The sequence below is a fragment of the Culex quinquefasciatus genome, chromosome 2 (assembly GCF_015732765.1).
Source record: "Culex quinquefasciatus strain JHB chromosome 2, VPISU_Cqui_1.0_pri_paternal, whole genome shotgun sequence".
Lineage (NCBI taxonomy): Eukaryota > Metazoa > Arthropoda > Insecta > Diptera > Culicidae > Culex > Culex quinquefasciatus.
Genome location: NC_051862.1, coordinates 102,134,357 through 102,150,471, shown reverse-complemented (window position 1 = coordinate 102,150,471; position 16,115 = coordinate 102,134,357). Strand labels below are relative to the sequence as shown.

The window sequence follows — 16,115 nt, the reverse complement described above, 5'->3', positions numbered from 1 at the left end:
AAAAATAGTATGTTGGCCATACCTACGGATTGAAACCGGAACCCGGAACCGGTTCCGGGTGATTGACAAAGTGTCCATCCTATTCAGAATTGCTCCAATGCTTTGGAATGACCTTCCTGTGACTTATGATGAATAAAAAACTATAAAAGTTTACTTATTTACAACTTTTTGAATAATTATTGTAGAAAGAAAAATAACCTGGCTACCCTGGACCCGATCTGGTCCACGGAATTCCGGAATATCTCCGGCCAAAGGGCTCGGATCGGATTTCTTCATAGAGCACCGTGTTTCCCTGGAAGGCCGATCCAACGATTCCAAAACGAATCAAATTGGTTGAATTGGGGCCGAGATATGATTTTTTTGAATATTAAACTTCCACGTGGTACTTTAAGGGTTAGTTGCAGGTACAACCTGACTTTGAGAAAATTTTGGTTTGGATTTCGGCTGATGCTTAGCACGAGAATCCAAAACGTTTTTTCTGATGGGGCAATCCCAGAAATATGATTTGTGATTTCCACCACAATTTGCACATTTAAATTGGGTGACTTCTTTCACGGGACAATTGTCCTTGTCGTGAGAAGAATCCCCGCAAACCATGCATTTTGGAACCATGGCACAATGATCAGTAACGTGACCGAATGCCTGGCAACGTCAGCACTGGGTCAGATTCTGGCCATTACCGCCATGTTTCTTAAAATGCTCCCACTTTACCCGTACATGGAACAAAAACTGTACTTTGTCCAAAAGTTTCAAATTGTTGATTTCATTTCTGTTGAAATGAATCAGATAAAATTGTGAAGTCAAACCAAACGAGAAATAATCCCGTTTGTTTCTTTCTTCATTGGTATTACTTGGGATGGGGCAAATCCAAGCAACACCTTAAGTTCGTTTTTGATCTCATCCACCGACAAGTCGTTGGAGAGACCTTTCAGGACCGCCTTGAATGGACGAGCATTCTTGGTCTCATACGTGTAGAAATTGTGTTTGTGGTTTTTCAAATAACCAACAAAAGTTTGGTGATCTTGTAAAGATTCCGTCAACAAGCGACATTCTCCTCTTCGACCAAGCTGGAACGAAACCTTCAAATTGCAAGTTTCCTTGCAATTCTTCAGTTGCGTTCGAAAGCTGGCCAAATCGAAGACGGAAGTCACTACAATTGGCGGAGCCTTTACTCGTTTCTCGACGGCAGAAGGCTCAGTACGAGGAGAAAGATCCTTGTCAACAGTTTCAGATAAAACACCGAAACTGTTTGCCAATGGAATTGGAGGATAGACCTCACTTTCAGAATCAGAATCAGACCTCGAATGAGGCTGTTTTCTTTTTCTGTTTCCGTTAGCCGATTTAGCGTTCAAACGCTTTGCGCAAAGTGAGGACTAAACCAATCGTTCCCAAACTTTGAGGAGTTGTTTAGGACCCTATAAGGAACTGAAAATTTGCTGTGCTCACTAAATTTGGGCAACTTTATTTTTTTTCATACAACCATATTACACTCTAATGTTACATTACAAAATGTGCGTAGTGCCCAATAGGTGAATGAATGAATGAATAATTCTCATACCCGCCGGCAGCTTGGTCCAGTTCACAGGTGTTCGTTTGATCAAACAGTTCGTTATCTTATGTTCAGTAATCTGTACACCCACGTACATATGTTTTTTTTGTACGAATTTTGTTGTTTCAAATACCAGTACTTAAATCAAAAGAAGATTCCCATCCCATCCCCAAATCAATGGAATTTTGTAACGGGTGTAGGGACACATCACACAGACGCCCTTGTTCAACCGTCACGGCATCAAGGGTACACGGAGAAAAAAGAGTTCTCAAAATCGTGAACAAGCGTTCATGAAATTCGAAACCACGAACAAAGTGTTCAAATTCCATGGTACGTTTTTCAAAATCGTACCATGGAATTTGAACACTTTGTTCCTGGTTCCGAATTTCATGAACACTTGTTCACGATTATGGGAACTCTTTTTTCTACGTGTATGAGATGTCGCAAAATTAATAAGCATACTACCCATAGCCGAACCTTCAACAGAGTGTCGGCAATCGAACACTCACAGCGAACGACCAGGGAAGTACCCTACCGCGTATATAGTTATATTGGCGTGGTGCGTAGTGCCCAATAGGTGGTGCAAAACCGCCCCCCCCCCCCCTCGGCAATGTTCAGAGTGGAGGGACTAAAAAATATTTGCAATGGCCTTATTATATGTCATCTGGGGCGAAACGGGACTACAGTCTGAATAGGGACAGCACGTTTTAGAGCAGTTAAATGCTTCAAATTTGGAAATGGTGGTACACATTTTGTTGCTCTGAATCTGGTCTACCCGAAATCACTCAAACAAATTAAAATATTAGGCTATAACATCGCAAAACAGCTGTCCCGATTCGCCCCAAATGACGGTATCGTAAATTAAATGATCCTCCACTACTCCACTTTCCAAATCTCCAATCCCAATTTCCCCAATTCCGCTTCCCCCATAAAAATATGATATTTTGCACAAACTTACACTAAAACACCACACCTAACTGATTCGGAGTGTTTCTTACGGTTCGTACACTAGGATGGTTCGAGATGGTCGATTTTTCAGAGCATGTTTTTTCGGTTTTTTAGGCCCCTAAACAACACACCAAAATTTGGAAGCGATTGGTTGCGTCCACACTTTGTGCATTGCATTTCAATTTTGTATGGGAATTAGTATGGAAAACCCCTCTTTTTACATTTTGATTTTTATTATCCATTAAAATTTTTTAAACCAATACAATAGCGTTAAAATTACGAAAATTCTCTAAAACTTTCCCGAAGAAAGTATTGTGCTATCTTACTCCTGTCAAAAGATACAGCGTGCTAAAAACTGGTCTAAAACGTGATTAAAAAAACGTTTTAGACCAGTTTAGATCAGTTTTGAGGATTAGGTTTTAGAGAATTTTCTCGATTTTAACGCTATTGTGTTGGTTTGAAAACTTTAGTGGAAAGTAAAAATGATAAAAATCAATATGTTAAAAAGAGGGGTTTTCCATAATAAATCCCTTACAAAATTGAAATGCAATGCGCAAAGTGTGGACGCAACCAATCGCTCCCAAATTTTAGAGTGTTGTTTTGAGGCCCAAAAGGCATAAACAAATTTAGTTCTGGTTTGATTTGATTATTTTTTTTTTATTTTTCCATATAACGACGAGCCAGTCTAATGTCCACGCATCCTTCCTCTCCTGTTGATTCTGTTAAATGTGATCCGTTAACAGATTCTGTGCGGTTAATGCAACTCAGTTGTCCTGACGACTTTAATTTGGGCTATACATTTTCGGATGTACTGCAATCATTAATATTGACAAGAAAGGGAGAAAGGCGTAATAACCGCAATTCTTCAAGGATGCCTTCTTCGAATTGGCTGCGCATTTGGGTGATCCATATACGGCCTCGGGGCTACCCCCCGAAATCAAAGATTGACCTAGGCTAAATTCCAAAAGCTGCTCCTTTGAGCAGGCCGCGCAAATATGGTCATTTTGTGAAGCTAATAACTTTTAGCAAAAAATCCTAAAAATATTGTGTCTTCGGGAAAGTTTTTCCAATTTTAATTAACATCTTAGTTCCGAGAATTGGATAGATATTGCGCCTTCCACAGGTACATTTTTGGCGATTTTTACCATACAATCTTCAAGGGCTCAGAAGGAGGGGTTCCCGTAATCAGAATGAGTTCAAATTTGGAATTTAGCCTAGTCAATCTTTGATTTCAGGGGGTAATCCCGTGTAAGCCCGAATTTGGAACACCCTACTGCGCATGTATTCGATTAGATTGAATTAGATTGGAAAATGGCAAAAACCTAAATGAACAGATATTAAATCCTGTTTAAAAACGATTTGATCTGCTCGAGTTCGTAATCAATTGTGCATTGATTTAATAAAATAATAATAATAATAATATAATAATATAATATATATAATCATTTTATTATCATTATCACATATTATCCCAGAGAACAAATGTACATCATTAAACAAACAAAATTGAAAAACGTGTGTAAAAATTCAAATCAAAATACGTTGAAAAGATCCAACCCAGTCAAATGAATCCGAATTCTGAAACGGAATCTAATTAGAATCGTATACAAATCCCGTTTCAAACGCAACAACCGGTTCGAACACGGAACCGGTTATTGCGTTTGAAACGGAATTTGTATACGATTATAATTAGATTCCGTTTCAGAATTCGGATTGATTTGACTGGGAAGGTGTGCAGTTTCCGCCTAGATAGCGCCACTTCCATGATCACTAGCGTGCCCAGCTCTTTGAGGAAGGTAGGGCAATAATATGGACGTTTTGAAAAAAATACGTAATTTGTGGACACCCCCTGACCAAATGTAGAACAAATTTTTGAGGATCTTGGGGCAGTTGCCCCATGTTGCCCCACCCTGTGCACGCTAGTGATCATGATGACAGTAGAAGAACGTTGGACCATCCAATCACTGCACATAACATTCTGTACGGGTGACATCAGACATCTGTTCTCTGTGATATTATATAGCAAAGTGATGGTGTATCGTTTGTTTAATAAAAATGTATTTTTTTTTCAGCCATAATATTTCGCCGTCTGATAAAAGTGAAATTTGTGTTTTTATTCATACTACCATTCGTGTAGTTATATCGTGCTTCAATCAATTTCCTAGCATACTTACTACGTCATACGAAGGTGAAAAAAACGTTGAAAAGGTTGTGTTAATTTGCTGGGACCTGCTAGAAAATCCCGAAATACCAATGGATACAAAGATGAATTGCGGCATATTAATTACGATGAATGCTAATCTTGAAAAGCGTTATCTGCGACTCACGGAGCGTATTTTTACTGAAGAAAATTCGACTAAAAAGTTATGCCTTTTAAACGGGGTAATCTGTACAATCGAGTCTGAATTGTTCGGTCCACCTGATTTTAGGGGTTTCAACATTCTAACGATAGCCGCAAATGTGTTGAAACAAATTTCCGAAGAGAATTATATCGAACCTAGCATCGTTCTCGGTGTGACCAGAAGTTTTTTTCAAATGACAAAAAGACTATTATCACTGAAATTTAGCGAACATATGAAGAGTGACCATATAGAAATAACAGAAATATTGGCACTGAATTTAGGATATTCCCTCTCGCATATTGAGCACTATTTGGATAGCGTACGGCACATGAGTAAAGATCTTCTCAAAGTAACTATTCAACTTGGAATGAAAGTCAATGGCAAGCTCAACCATATAATCTACGACTATATACAAAACGAAAACACAAACATCACAACTAAATGCATCCTCATAAGTTCGATATGCTCTATAGTCAAATCAAATGCGGTTTTACGCGCAGTTCCAAATTTGAATGAATTTTTGCTAGAGTCACTCACCGATAACGACCACGCCAACATAAACTTGTACATAAATAATTGTTATGAAACACTAATGATGACATACAGTTACGAAGATAACAAAAAGGAATGGTTTGATAAATGGATCGTTCCGATTTTAGCGGGATTAGAGAGAAACAAAAACGACGGTGATGTGAAGAACACACTTTTTGACCTAATTCGAAAAGCAATCAAATCGTATCCAGAGATATCGATAAAAATGATTGACAGTGTAGCCTCTATAAATTTTGGCCTGATTTTATCATCGCTTGGAATAGCAAAAAAATGTGGATTGTTCGACAAAATTGAGTCAAACTCTATGAAATGGAAAAACTTGATACTGTATCGAGATATAAAACATGCTATGGTTTCCGCTGACGATGCTACCCGTTTATCCGCTTTACACTTGCTAACAGAATGTCATAAAAGTACTGAACTTTTCACTAAAGAAGATCTAGAATGCATTCTGTTTTTTGTTGAAACAAACGTTAATGTGCAGTCTCCAGCAATACGTCAAAAAATAACGTGTTGTATGAAAAACGCATTGAACCGAATTAAATCGGGATTTCTTAGCATCATAAAAAAATCGGATATGGATGGAAAGAGTCATTACTATTACGATTTTGTAAAAACATTGCACAACTTTTGTTTGTTCTGTTTGTGCGGTGGAGCTAACTTCAGTCGTCGAACGATTTCGTTTCAAATACTTATCCAATTACTACAAGTGGCAAGCTACATATTTCATGAAGATGAGAATTGTAGCATGTGGAACGAACAGCAGGTTGTCTTTCTTATCGACTCCCTTAGTGACAGCTATGAGGCAAATAAAGTATACTGCTTGGGAGTTTTGCTGTACTGTCCTAAGTTTTACCTGAAAAAATGCGACCACCTTATCAACTACCAAATAACTGAAATTATGATGACCAGCATAAGACCTCACGATTGTCTAACAGCAGCTTATTACTTAGAGTACTTATGTTTTATCAATATGTGCATCGAAACGCCAATGATTTCAGATGAATCTATCATCTCACCTGTTCAAAGTAAGGTAAGTTTGAAAATGAGTCATATCTTATGAAATGGAACACCACATCGTCGGGACCGTAGTTACACAGCTAAAAAAGTAGTAATCCAGCTGCGTGTTAAAGGCCTGGATGTATAATAGATATTGCATTATTTTATGCAATTTTATGTAATTTTACACCCTAAAATATGTAGCCCATCAGTATGGGAAACCTACTTGACCAAAATGTCAAGCTCATATATGCGTTTATCCTTACAGCGTTCCATCGGTCTGATGGCCGAGTGGGCTATTGGTGCTGGGTTTGAATCTCATCGGTTGCAGCTTTTTTTTTTGTTTTTGCAAAAAATGTACATGCAGTGTGTAATATTAAGTGTTTATTTTGACGAAGGTGATGTGCATGCTTTTGCATGCGATTTTACCATCGGATTTTTTGTTGTGTACCTCTCACTCATTCGGCCTTGGTTCGATCCCAGGCGGTTTCGGTGGCATTTTTTGAAACGAAATTTGCCTGATCACGCCTTCCGTCGGAAAGGGGAAGTAAATGTTGGCCTTGGTATAACCTAGAGGATAGGTCGTTAACTCAATCCAAGTGTAGGAGTCGTCTACCTGGGTCCTGTCTCGGTGGAGTCGCTGTTAGGCAGTCCCACAATCCGAAGGTCGTCAGTTCGAATCCACTTGAATGTTGAAAGGGGGATCAAGTTACCCTCAACATTTTGGAAATGCCGGTCCAAAACATTTTTTTTTCAAAAACGTTTATAGTTTTGTAAGATTGACAGAATTATGTGCAATACAAAAAAAGGGAATCAAATCTCCCCACTCTCCCCTAACTTTTTTTAAGGACACTCCTCTAGGGGTTGTCCAAGGTTGATTTGTTTTGTTAAATGTGTATTAATACTGTAAATTTAATGTCAGAAATTTCAAGGCTTTAGCATATACAGTATGTAAAATAAGTATTTACATCCCTTGGGCACTATACACATATTGTGATGAAACATCAAAACAATTTAATTTTGATAGAAACCTAGTACTACGTTTTGTTCAGAAACTAATGCCAACCATGTTGCTACAAAAAGTTCATGAATAAATGATTTCTATAAAAAGTTCTATAACAAATACTAGGGGTCGGGTCACTCGGCAGAAAAACGAACGGCAGAATGCCGAATGGCAGAATGCCAAATGGCAGAAATTTCAATCGGCAGAAAAATAAATGGCCGAAGCTTAAATGGCAGAAAAGGTCAAATGGCAGAATATAATATGGCAGAAAAGGTCAATCGGCAGAAAGGGTCAATGAGCAGAAAATTAAAAAGCCGATAAATCAAAAGGCAGAAAAATCAAAAGGCCGAAAAATTAAAAAGCAGAAAAGTTAAATGGCAGAACGTTAATAAGCAGAAAAATTAATTGGCAGAAAATTAATTAGCAGAAAATTAAATGGCAGAAAATTAAACGGCAGAATAGTTATTTGGCAGAATAGTCAAATGGCAGAATAGTCAAATGGCAGAACAGTAAAATGGCAGAATTATCAAATGGCGGAATAATTAATTAGCAGAAGAGTTGAATGGCAGAATAGTTAAATGGCAGAATGTCAAATGGCAGAATAAATAATTCACAGGAGAGTTGAATGGTAGAATAGTTCAATGGCAGAATAGTCAAATGGCAGAACAGTCAAATGGCAGAATAGTCAAACGGCAGAACAGTCAAATGGCAGAATAGTCAAATGGCAGAATTCAGACCGAAAAAAATACCATCAAAAGCAATGGTGCGGGGGTAAATAATTGTGCCTGCTTTTCTTATAAGAGGTAAAACGTTTACAATTATTGTACTTGGAATTCTCACTTATATATTACATTATTTTCCACGGACTTGATTTAATATTAATAGTACGTTCGTTTGAAGTGCCGCACTCGTCGGTGCCAGTTTTGATTCAATCGAACGTCATTTGTCAGTGTGCGTGGAACTCGCATGAAACAAGATGGCAGCGAAACTCGTGCGGAACTAGCACTTTGCTTATATTGTAACTTCAGTGTTTATTCAACATAAACAGTTTATCAAGTTTATAAAACAGTTCATGCAATAAAAGTAATAATTTTTAATAAATTGTACTGTTTAACATTTAGAGTATTTTTGAAAAGGTCCTTTAAACATATGAAACACAATATTTTATAGGACCTTTAAAAAAAAAAAAAAAACTATGAACCGATTGAGGTTATTTTACACATGACCAGTCTGCCCAAGAACTATGCAAGAAGCATGTTGAAATGGTGGCAAATTTTCGATTCGGACGGTGCATGTGTTTAAATGGGGAGAAATACCGCAATGTAGTACCGCCCCTTTCAAATGTTGCTCCAGCCAGCCCAGTCACGAAATATTCTAGCAGAGCTGGTTCTGCTAAAACCCTGCTAGAAAGGTGGAGCATTTCTGCTAGAATGCTGTAAGAATTTCCAGCTTTGATAGAACTGTGCTAGATCGTCGTAACTGGGAGATTTCTACCACTTGAAGCAGTGTATGCACTTGGTAAGAAACCAGTCAAGGAAAATTTCAAATGGGCAACAACAGCAGCGAAAGCAAGCCAGAGATGGTGTAGAAAACCCCCCAAAAAATCGCTTCGTTGTTCTGCTGTTCGTAAAAACTTTCCTTTTCGAGCTGCGTACTGGCTCTGTGTCCTAACCCAGTCAAATCAATCCGAATTCTGAAACGGAATCTAATTAGAATCGTATACAAATTCCGTTTCAAACGCAACAACCGGTTCCGTGTTCGAACCGGTTGTTGCGTTTGAAACGGAATTTGTATACGATTCTAATTAGATTCCGTTTCAGAATTCGGATTGATTTGACTGGGAAATAGTTCCTTAGTAACTTTTTAAAATGGCGTAACCATTAATGTAAACAAACAGTCTATCCCACTTGCTCTGGTGACAGTTATCGTTGTGTAAGAGTGGGATAGAGTTATCTACGTGCGCATGTATTGCGTGTTTGAACACGAAGGGTTTTTAGGTTAAAATTTCTGGAGCAACATTTGAAAAGGGCGCATAAGCATTTTGACAGCTGCAACTATTTCGCAATATCCCAGACAATATGAAACTATTTTACAAAACCACATTGTTAAATGGTAGCTGGGGAGACCAGCTATTGTTTCCCACTTTGAATTTTGAGAAAAAGTTACCTGAAACTTGAGAAATAGTCAAATAGTTCAAACAGTCAAAATGCTTATCCGCCCTTTTCTCGTGTTGCTCCAGATTTGTACCCGCCAGCAAAAACAAAGTGTGCGTGAGATCGGGCTTAGATAGCTTAGATTTTGTTTATACTATTTTCGAGTAGATCAATCGCCCGTAAAAACCAGCTGTTTACCACGTGCACCACCACAGCTGATTTTGACAGACGACATTCTACTCGATTTGCCTAAGTATGCGTGTCAATTTTGTTACGAACTAACACACTCTCGCGCGTGGATATCTCTATCGAGCTGTCAAATCGCAACATGGAGTTAAACTTTCTGTGCAGTTGCTGTGAAGCTTACCAAGGCTTTTCAAAAAGTTTAACTCCATGTTGCACGCACACACTCTCACAAAAGCAAAATGAAATGGTACCCTAATGTGCGAACGCGTAATACAGAGTTATCTACGTGCGCATGTATTGCGTGTACGTACACGAAAAAGATTGTGTTTGTGAATGGGCTTGGGCGGAAAGGTTCCGGAATGAAACACACTCGCGATTTTTCTTAACAAACTAAAAAGCTTTATTCGCGTCTTCACTCTCCGAACTCGTGGACTGTAATGCTGCTCGTCGCTGTTGCTGCGCGCTGAGCGCGCGCTTTTTTCTCTCTCGTTCTCTCTCCACAAATCTCCGCTAACGGCGCGCGTTTCTCGAGGGGTTCGTCGATGGGTTTGGCTGGGCGATCGTAGTAGACTTGGGGATGGACACTGCGCAAATTTTCACTTTTCTTCAAAACTTCAAACAATTCGGTAGCAGGACCGAACATCCTCCCGCCGGCGAAGCGGCAACTCAAGACTCGATCGGAAGCGGAGAAATCTTCGAGATGGGGCGCCGGAAGCTTGAATCTGCAGTCTTCAAGTCCACAACCCTGACTGCTCCGTCCTCCCCTGGGTGAGTTTTGATGATCACGGCGAGCTTCCAGGTTTGTGGCGGCAAATTGTCCTCCCGCAAGAGAACGACCATGCCTTCCTCCACGTTCGGGGTCCGGGTGGACCACTTCGCTCGATTCTGCAGCTGGGTGAGGTACTCGGCGGACCAACGCTTCCAGAAGTGGTCTCGCATGGCCTGTAGGTGCTTCCAGCGGCACCTCAAGTTTCGATTGTCGTCGTGCATTGGCTCCGGGACTGCAGTCAGCTCTCTGCCGATCAGGAAATGGCCGGGGTTATGGCAGTCGGTTCTGTTGGGTCACTGCTGTGAGCGAAAAGCGGCCGAGAGTTTAAGATCGCCTCCACCTGCGTCAAGACGGTGGCGTACTCTTCGAAGCTGAGTGGCGTCTTTCCAAGAACTCGTTTGAGGTGAGTCTTAACACTCTTTACTCCGGCCTCCCAGTATCCACCAAAGTTTGGGGCTCTTGGCGGAATGAAGTTCCATTCGATTTCTCGTGGCTCACAGAACTCGTTTATCTCTTTCAGCGTCTGTTTCTCCTTGAAGAGCCTCACCAGTTCCTTCAAGTCCTTGTTGGCGCCAACGAAATTCAGACCGTTGTCGGACAGCATTTGACGGGGGTATCCTCTGCGGCACGTGAAGCGACGGAGCGCAGCCAGGAAGGCCTCCGAGGTCAAGTCGGAAACCAGCTCTAGGTGGATGGCCCTCGTCGTCATACAGATGAACACGGAGATATAAGCTTTCACGACGGCGGGACGCCGAATTCCGTACTTGATGTACACCGGCCCAGCGAAGTCTACCCCGGTAGACTCGAACGGTGCCGACGGGACAACACGGCACTCTGGAAGATTTCCCATCAGCTGGTGCGATCCACTCGGGTTGGAACGAAAGCACGTCATGCACCTGTGCGTGACTTCTCGTACGGCGGATCTTCCGTTGATCAGCCAGAACCGCTGGCGGACGGCCGCGAGCAACCCGGACGGGCCCACGTGAAGATGCTCCTTGTGGAGTGCTCGGATGAGGCTTGTCACGATGGGGTGCTTGTGAGGTAGTATCATCGGATGTTTGGTCTCGTACGATAGTTTTGATTTTTGTATTCTCCCACCAACTCGAATCACGCCGTCCTCGATGAATGGATTGAGCGACTGAACCTGCTTGCAAGGGTCACCTCGCTCCACCCGCTTGATGTCGCTTCCAATTGAGCTGGTATGCTGCGCCAAGCGGACCAACGCCTTGAGGGACCGCCGAAGCTCTCCAATCGTCAGATGGTCCGACACGACCCTGTTGTCCTTGCGGCGGCAGTTGTCTACGAACCGGAGCACGAAGCCAAACACCCTCTGGAGTTTTCGAAAGCTGCTGATTTTGGTAAGAACGGGGAAGTCTTCCAACGTTGGCGATAAAAGTGGTGCACTGGCCACGACGGGTTTGAGCTCGGGTATTTCTTCGTCTGGCAGCTCAGGTGGGCTCTCGGCTTGGTAGTTTGGTTGGCCTAGTAGAACTAGTCCGTGCCTCCAGAGATTGTCCTTCTTCAGCTCTCTGGCCGGCTTTCCTCGGGAAACAATGTCTGCAGGGTTCTCCTTCGATCTGACGTACTTCCACGTGAACTGGTTTGTTAGGGCGACGATGTCGGCAACTCGATTCTTGACAAAGGATCCTGACAGCTGGTGTAGGTCCTTTTTCAACCAAGCAAGGACAATCTGGCTGTCAGACCAGAGGACGATGTCGTCGAAATCCATCTTCACTGCTTCGATTACCTTCACCATCAGTTCCGCCAGAAGCTTCGCGGCACAGAGTTCCAATTTTGGGATGGTGATCTCTGGTGTAGGTGCGTTCCGGGATTTGCTGCACAGCAGGTGCATGGTGACCGATCCGTCGGGGTTCACGCACCGCAGGTAAACACTTGCGCCGTAGGCTCGCTTGGAAGCGTCGGCGAAACCGTGCAGCTCTCTGCGCACGGCGTTTGTGCTGTTGACCAACCGTGGGAAGCTTATCTCCGACACTTGACGTAGAGAACTCCGAATCTCGATCCACCGTTGCAGCAACTTTCCTTGAACCGGCTGGTCCCAATCCAGGCCCTTTGCCCAGATGTCCTGTATCAGCAACTTTGCTTCCACGATCACGGGAGAGATCAAACCGAGTGGGTCGAAGATCCTGGCAACCGTCGACAAAATCAGACGCTTTGTGGTTGGACAATCGTCGAAGGTTGTGTCCATGCTTGAGCGAAACAGAAACTGGTCGGTTTCGGGCTCCCACAGTAACCCTAACGTCTTCACGGTTTGATTGACGCTAGAGTGCAGTATCTCCGCTCGCTTCTCCCACTCGTCCTTGGGCACCAAATCCAGTAGCTGCTGCGAGTTTGAACACCACTTATGAATGGGAAACCCACCTTTGCTAAGGATTCCCCTGAGCTCGTCGATAGCTTGTGCAGCCTCTTCCAACGTCTCGAATCCACACAGACAATCGTCCACGTAGAAACTCTCTTTCAGTAATTTAGCGCCGATGGGAAACTCTTTCTGTTCGTCTTCTGCCAGCTGGACCAGAGTGCGAGTAGCCAGGAAGGGTGCCGACGCCGTTCCGTACGTGACCGTGCTCAGACCAAACACCTTGAGTGGGTCACCGGGCTTCTCCCGCCAGAAGATTCGTTGGAAGCTCGAGTGGTCTGGGTCGATGCGAATTTGCCGATACATCTTAGAGATCGGCACTGAAGACATACGGACAGAGGCGAAAGCGCAGTAGGATGGCGAACAGACTGTCTTGAACCGGGGACCAACCATCAGCAGATCGTTCAACGATGTTCCAGACGAAGACTTGGCGGATGCGTCAAATACCACACGCAGTTTGGTTGAGGTGCTCGACGGTCGCAATACCGCGTGGTGCGGCATGTAGTAGGCCTTGGTCCCAGGTTTGTCCTTAGTCTCATCCACCAGCTCACAGTGACCCAACTCTTCGTATTCCCGCAGGAACTTCGAATACTCGTGCTTGAGCTCAGGATCCTTCTCCAACCGCCGTTCCAGGAACAAGAATCGTCGCAATGCCATTGAACGACTCTCACCCAACTCAACCACACCTTCTTTGAACGGCAGACCAACGACGTAACGCCCAGCACCGTCCCGCTTGTGGGAACGCTGGTAGAACTCTTCACATGACTCTTCTTCGGACGACAAGGTAGGACTTTCGGGGACCTGCTCCATCTTCCAGAACTGCTGGACCGCACTGTTGAGATCATCGAGCGAGAGAACGTTGCAGCTCAACGTTTGGACAGCGGAGAACCCCTTCGAGCGAGCCCCACTACCACCCAGCCAAATTGTGTCTCCCGCAGCTCCGGAAATCCAGGACCAAGTTTGCGTTTGCCACTCTTCATGGCACTCCAGAAGTGTTTGGCCCCCAGAAGGAGGTCCACCTCCCCAGGGACGAAGAACGAGGGATCCGCCAGCTGAATCCCGGATGGAAGTTCCCAGGAGGAAACGTCCTCCAGCACGGTTGGTAGATTGCTGGTTACCTCCTCCATGACCAGGCAGTCCACAGTGGCCCGGAAATTGTCGTACATGGATTGCAAGGATACGCTTACCTCGTGAGTGATGTTGCTGCGCTTACCGTTCACACCGACGACTACAGTGTTCACCGATCTTGTAGGTAGATCTAGCTTCGCGGCAAGGCCTGCACGGATGGTGCTAACCTGCGAGGCGCAGTCCAGGAGGATGCGACACTGATGCTCTACGCCGCTGTTGTCCACTACCTGCGCGATGGCTGTCATCAGGAACACCTGGGAGTCTTGAGGCTGGTTGCAAACACACGACGTTGCGGATGATCCGCTTGGTAGCGGCTCCACGGACTCGGGCTTTGGTGACACGTTCGGTTTCGACTCCTCCTGCTTGGGCGCCGACTGGGCGTGTGACGATCTGGCTGGCTGAGCGTTCTCGAAGTGCAGCAACGTGTGGTGGCGCTTCTCACACTTTCTGCAAGAGTTCTTCGACCTGCACTCTTTGGCGCTGTGCCCCTTCTGCAGGCAGTTGAAACACAGTCGGTGCGCCTTCACCTTCTCGGTTCTCTGGTTGGTTGATAGCTTGGCGAAATCGGGGCAACTGAAGTTAATGTGATCGCCGGCGCAGAAGTCGCACTGCGTGGATGTCTTCTCTGCTGTCGTGGCCGCGTGTGACTTGTACGACGTCGTTTTTGGCGCCGCAGTAGGTTTTGTTTGTGGACTCTTTGTCGACGCACTTGCAGCCTCGCACCGCTCCAACACGTTGCACTGCGCCTTGAGGTAAGCCACGGTGTCCTCGTAGGTTGGCAACTCACCGCGAGCGAGCGTCGACTCCCAATTCTTGCGCGTTCCCTTGTCCAGGGCTTCCGACAGTAGATTTACTACCATCAACTCCGACACTCCGGTCAGCTCTTGACCGTGGTACTCGAGGTTCGCGACGTGCCGCGTGCACTCGTCCAGTAGCTCTTTCAGCTCCTTGTACGACTCCTTGGTCATCTTCTTGAGACTGAGGAGGCCACGAATGTGGGTATCCACGATGATCCGCAAGTTCTCGTATTGCTCCTCCAGCATGTTCCATGCGTGCTCGTAGTTGTTGTCGTTGATTGTCTTCGCGTCGATGAAGCCGGCAGCTGATCCAACGAGAGCCTTGTCGAGGTGGTACAGCTTGATTGCGTCGGAGTCTCGCGATCGGCTCATCAGGTCGAGAAACATCGACTTAAATTTCGGCCAATTCTCGTACTTGCCGTCGAAGCTCGGCATCGGAACTTTCAGCGGCTGCTGCTGAAAGACGACTTTCTCTTCTTGCCGGGCCGGAGCTGCTTGCGCCAGGGACACGGTCTCCAGGACGGTCAGCACCACCGCGTAGTGCTCCTCGAATTTGTTGCAGTTGTCCATGTGGTCCTGCACCTGCTCATCATCGACCAGATCCAGTATCTGGTCGTGGAAGAAGTGCCACTCCGAGTAGTAGTTGTTGAGCTGCTTCTGGAACACGAGCAGCTGCGCTGGGGTTAGGTCGTTTCCGATCGTGTCGACGGTTTTCTTGGTGTTGGTCACCTTCGCCATCGCTTGGCCACGCTTCCGGACAAGCAATTTCACTTTGTTCGCCACCTCCTCTTCCTCTTTGTTCTTGGCGCTTTTTGCGCTTTTCACGCTCTTTGCGCTCTTCCCGCTCTTTGTGCTTGCCGCGCTCGAAACCACCGACATTGCTCAATTGAAGAATACCACCAAGAAGAAAACGAACGCAAACTGGTTGCCGTTCACCACCACACTTTGAGCAATGCCGGGACCACTTTTCACTTGCCGGGCTCTTCCTTTTGCAGGAACCACTTTTTTGCACTTTTTCTTACAAGACGCTGGCAGCCATCTTGTTTCTCACTTTTCACAAGGCCTTCTGGCCGCCATCTTGGCTTGCGCTTTGTCCACACTTTTTCACCACCACGGTTTCCACCGGATTCCGGAAGATTTCCGTCCAACCCGTGCTCGCGGAACTTATCCGGCTCGAAGGACCAAATGTTTATGAATGGGCTTGGGCGGAAAGGTTCCGGAATGAAACACACTCGCGATTTTTCTTAACAAACTAAAAAGCTTTATTCGCGTCTTCACTCTCCGAACTCGTGGACTGTAATGCTGCTCGTCGCTG

At 44.5% G+C, this 16,115-nt stretch overlaps 2 protein-coding genes across 2 annotated transcripts; both read right to left on the bottom strand.

The window, feature by feature from the left end:
* Positions 1-10,754: 10,754 nt before the first annotated feature.
* Positions 10,755-13,685, bottom strand: LOC119766137. The gene has a single exon (XM_038250536.1). The coding sequence runs from the start codon at positions 13,683-13,685 to the stop codon at positions 10,755-10,757; it is 2,931 nt and encodes a 976-aa protein (XP_038106464.1).
* Positions 13,686-13,741: 56 nt separating this feature from the next.
* Positions 13,742-15,679, bottom strand: LOC119766136. The gene has a single exon (XM_038250535.1). The coding sequence runs from the start codon at positions 15,677-15,679 to the stop codon at positions 13,742-13,744; it is 1,938 nt and encodes a 645-aa protein (XP_038106463.1).
* Positions 15,680-16,115: the final 436 nt, after the last annotated feature.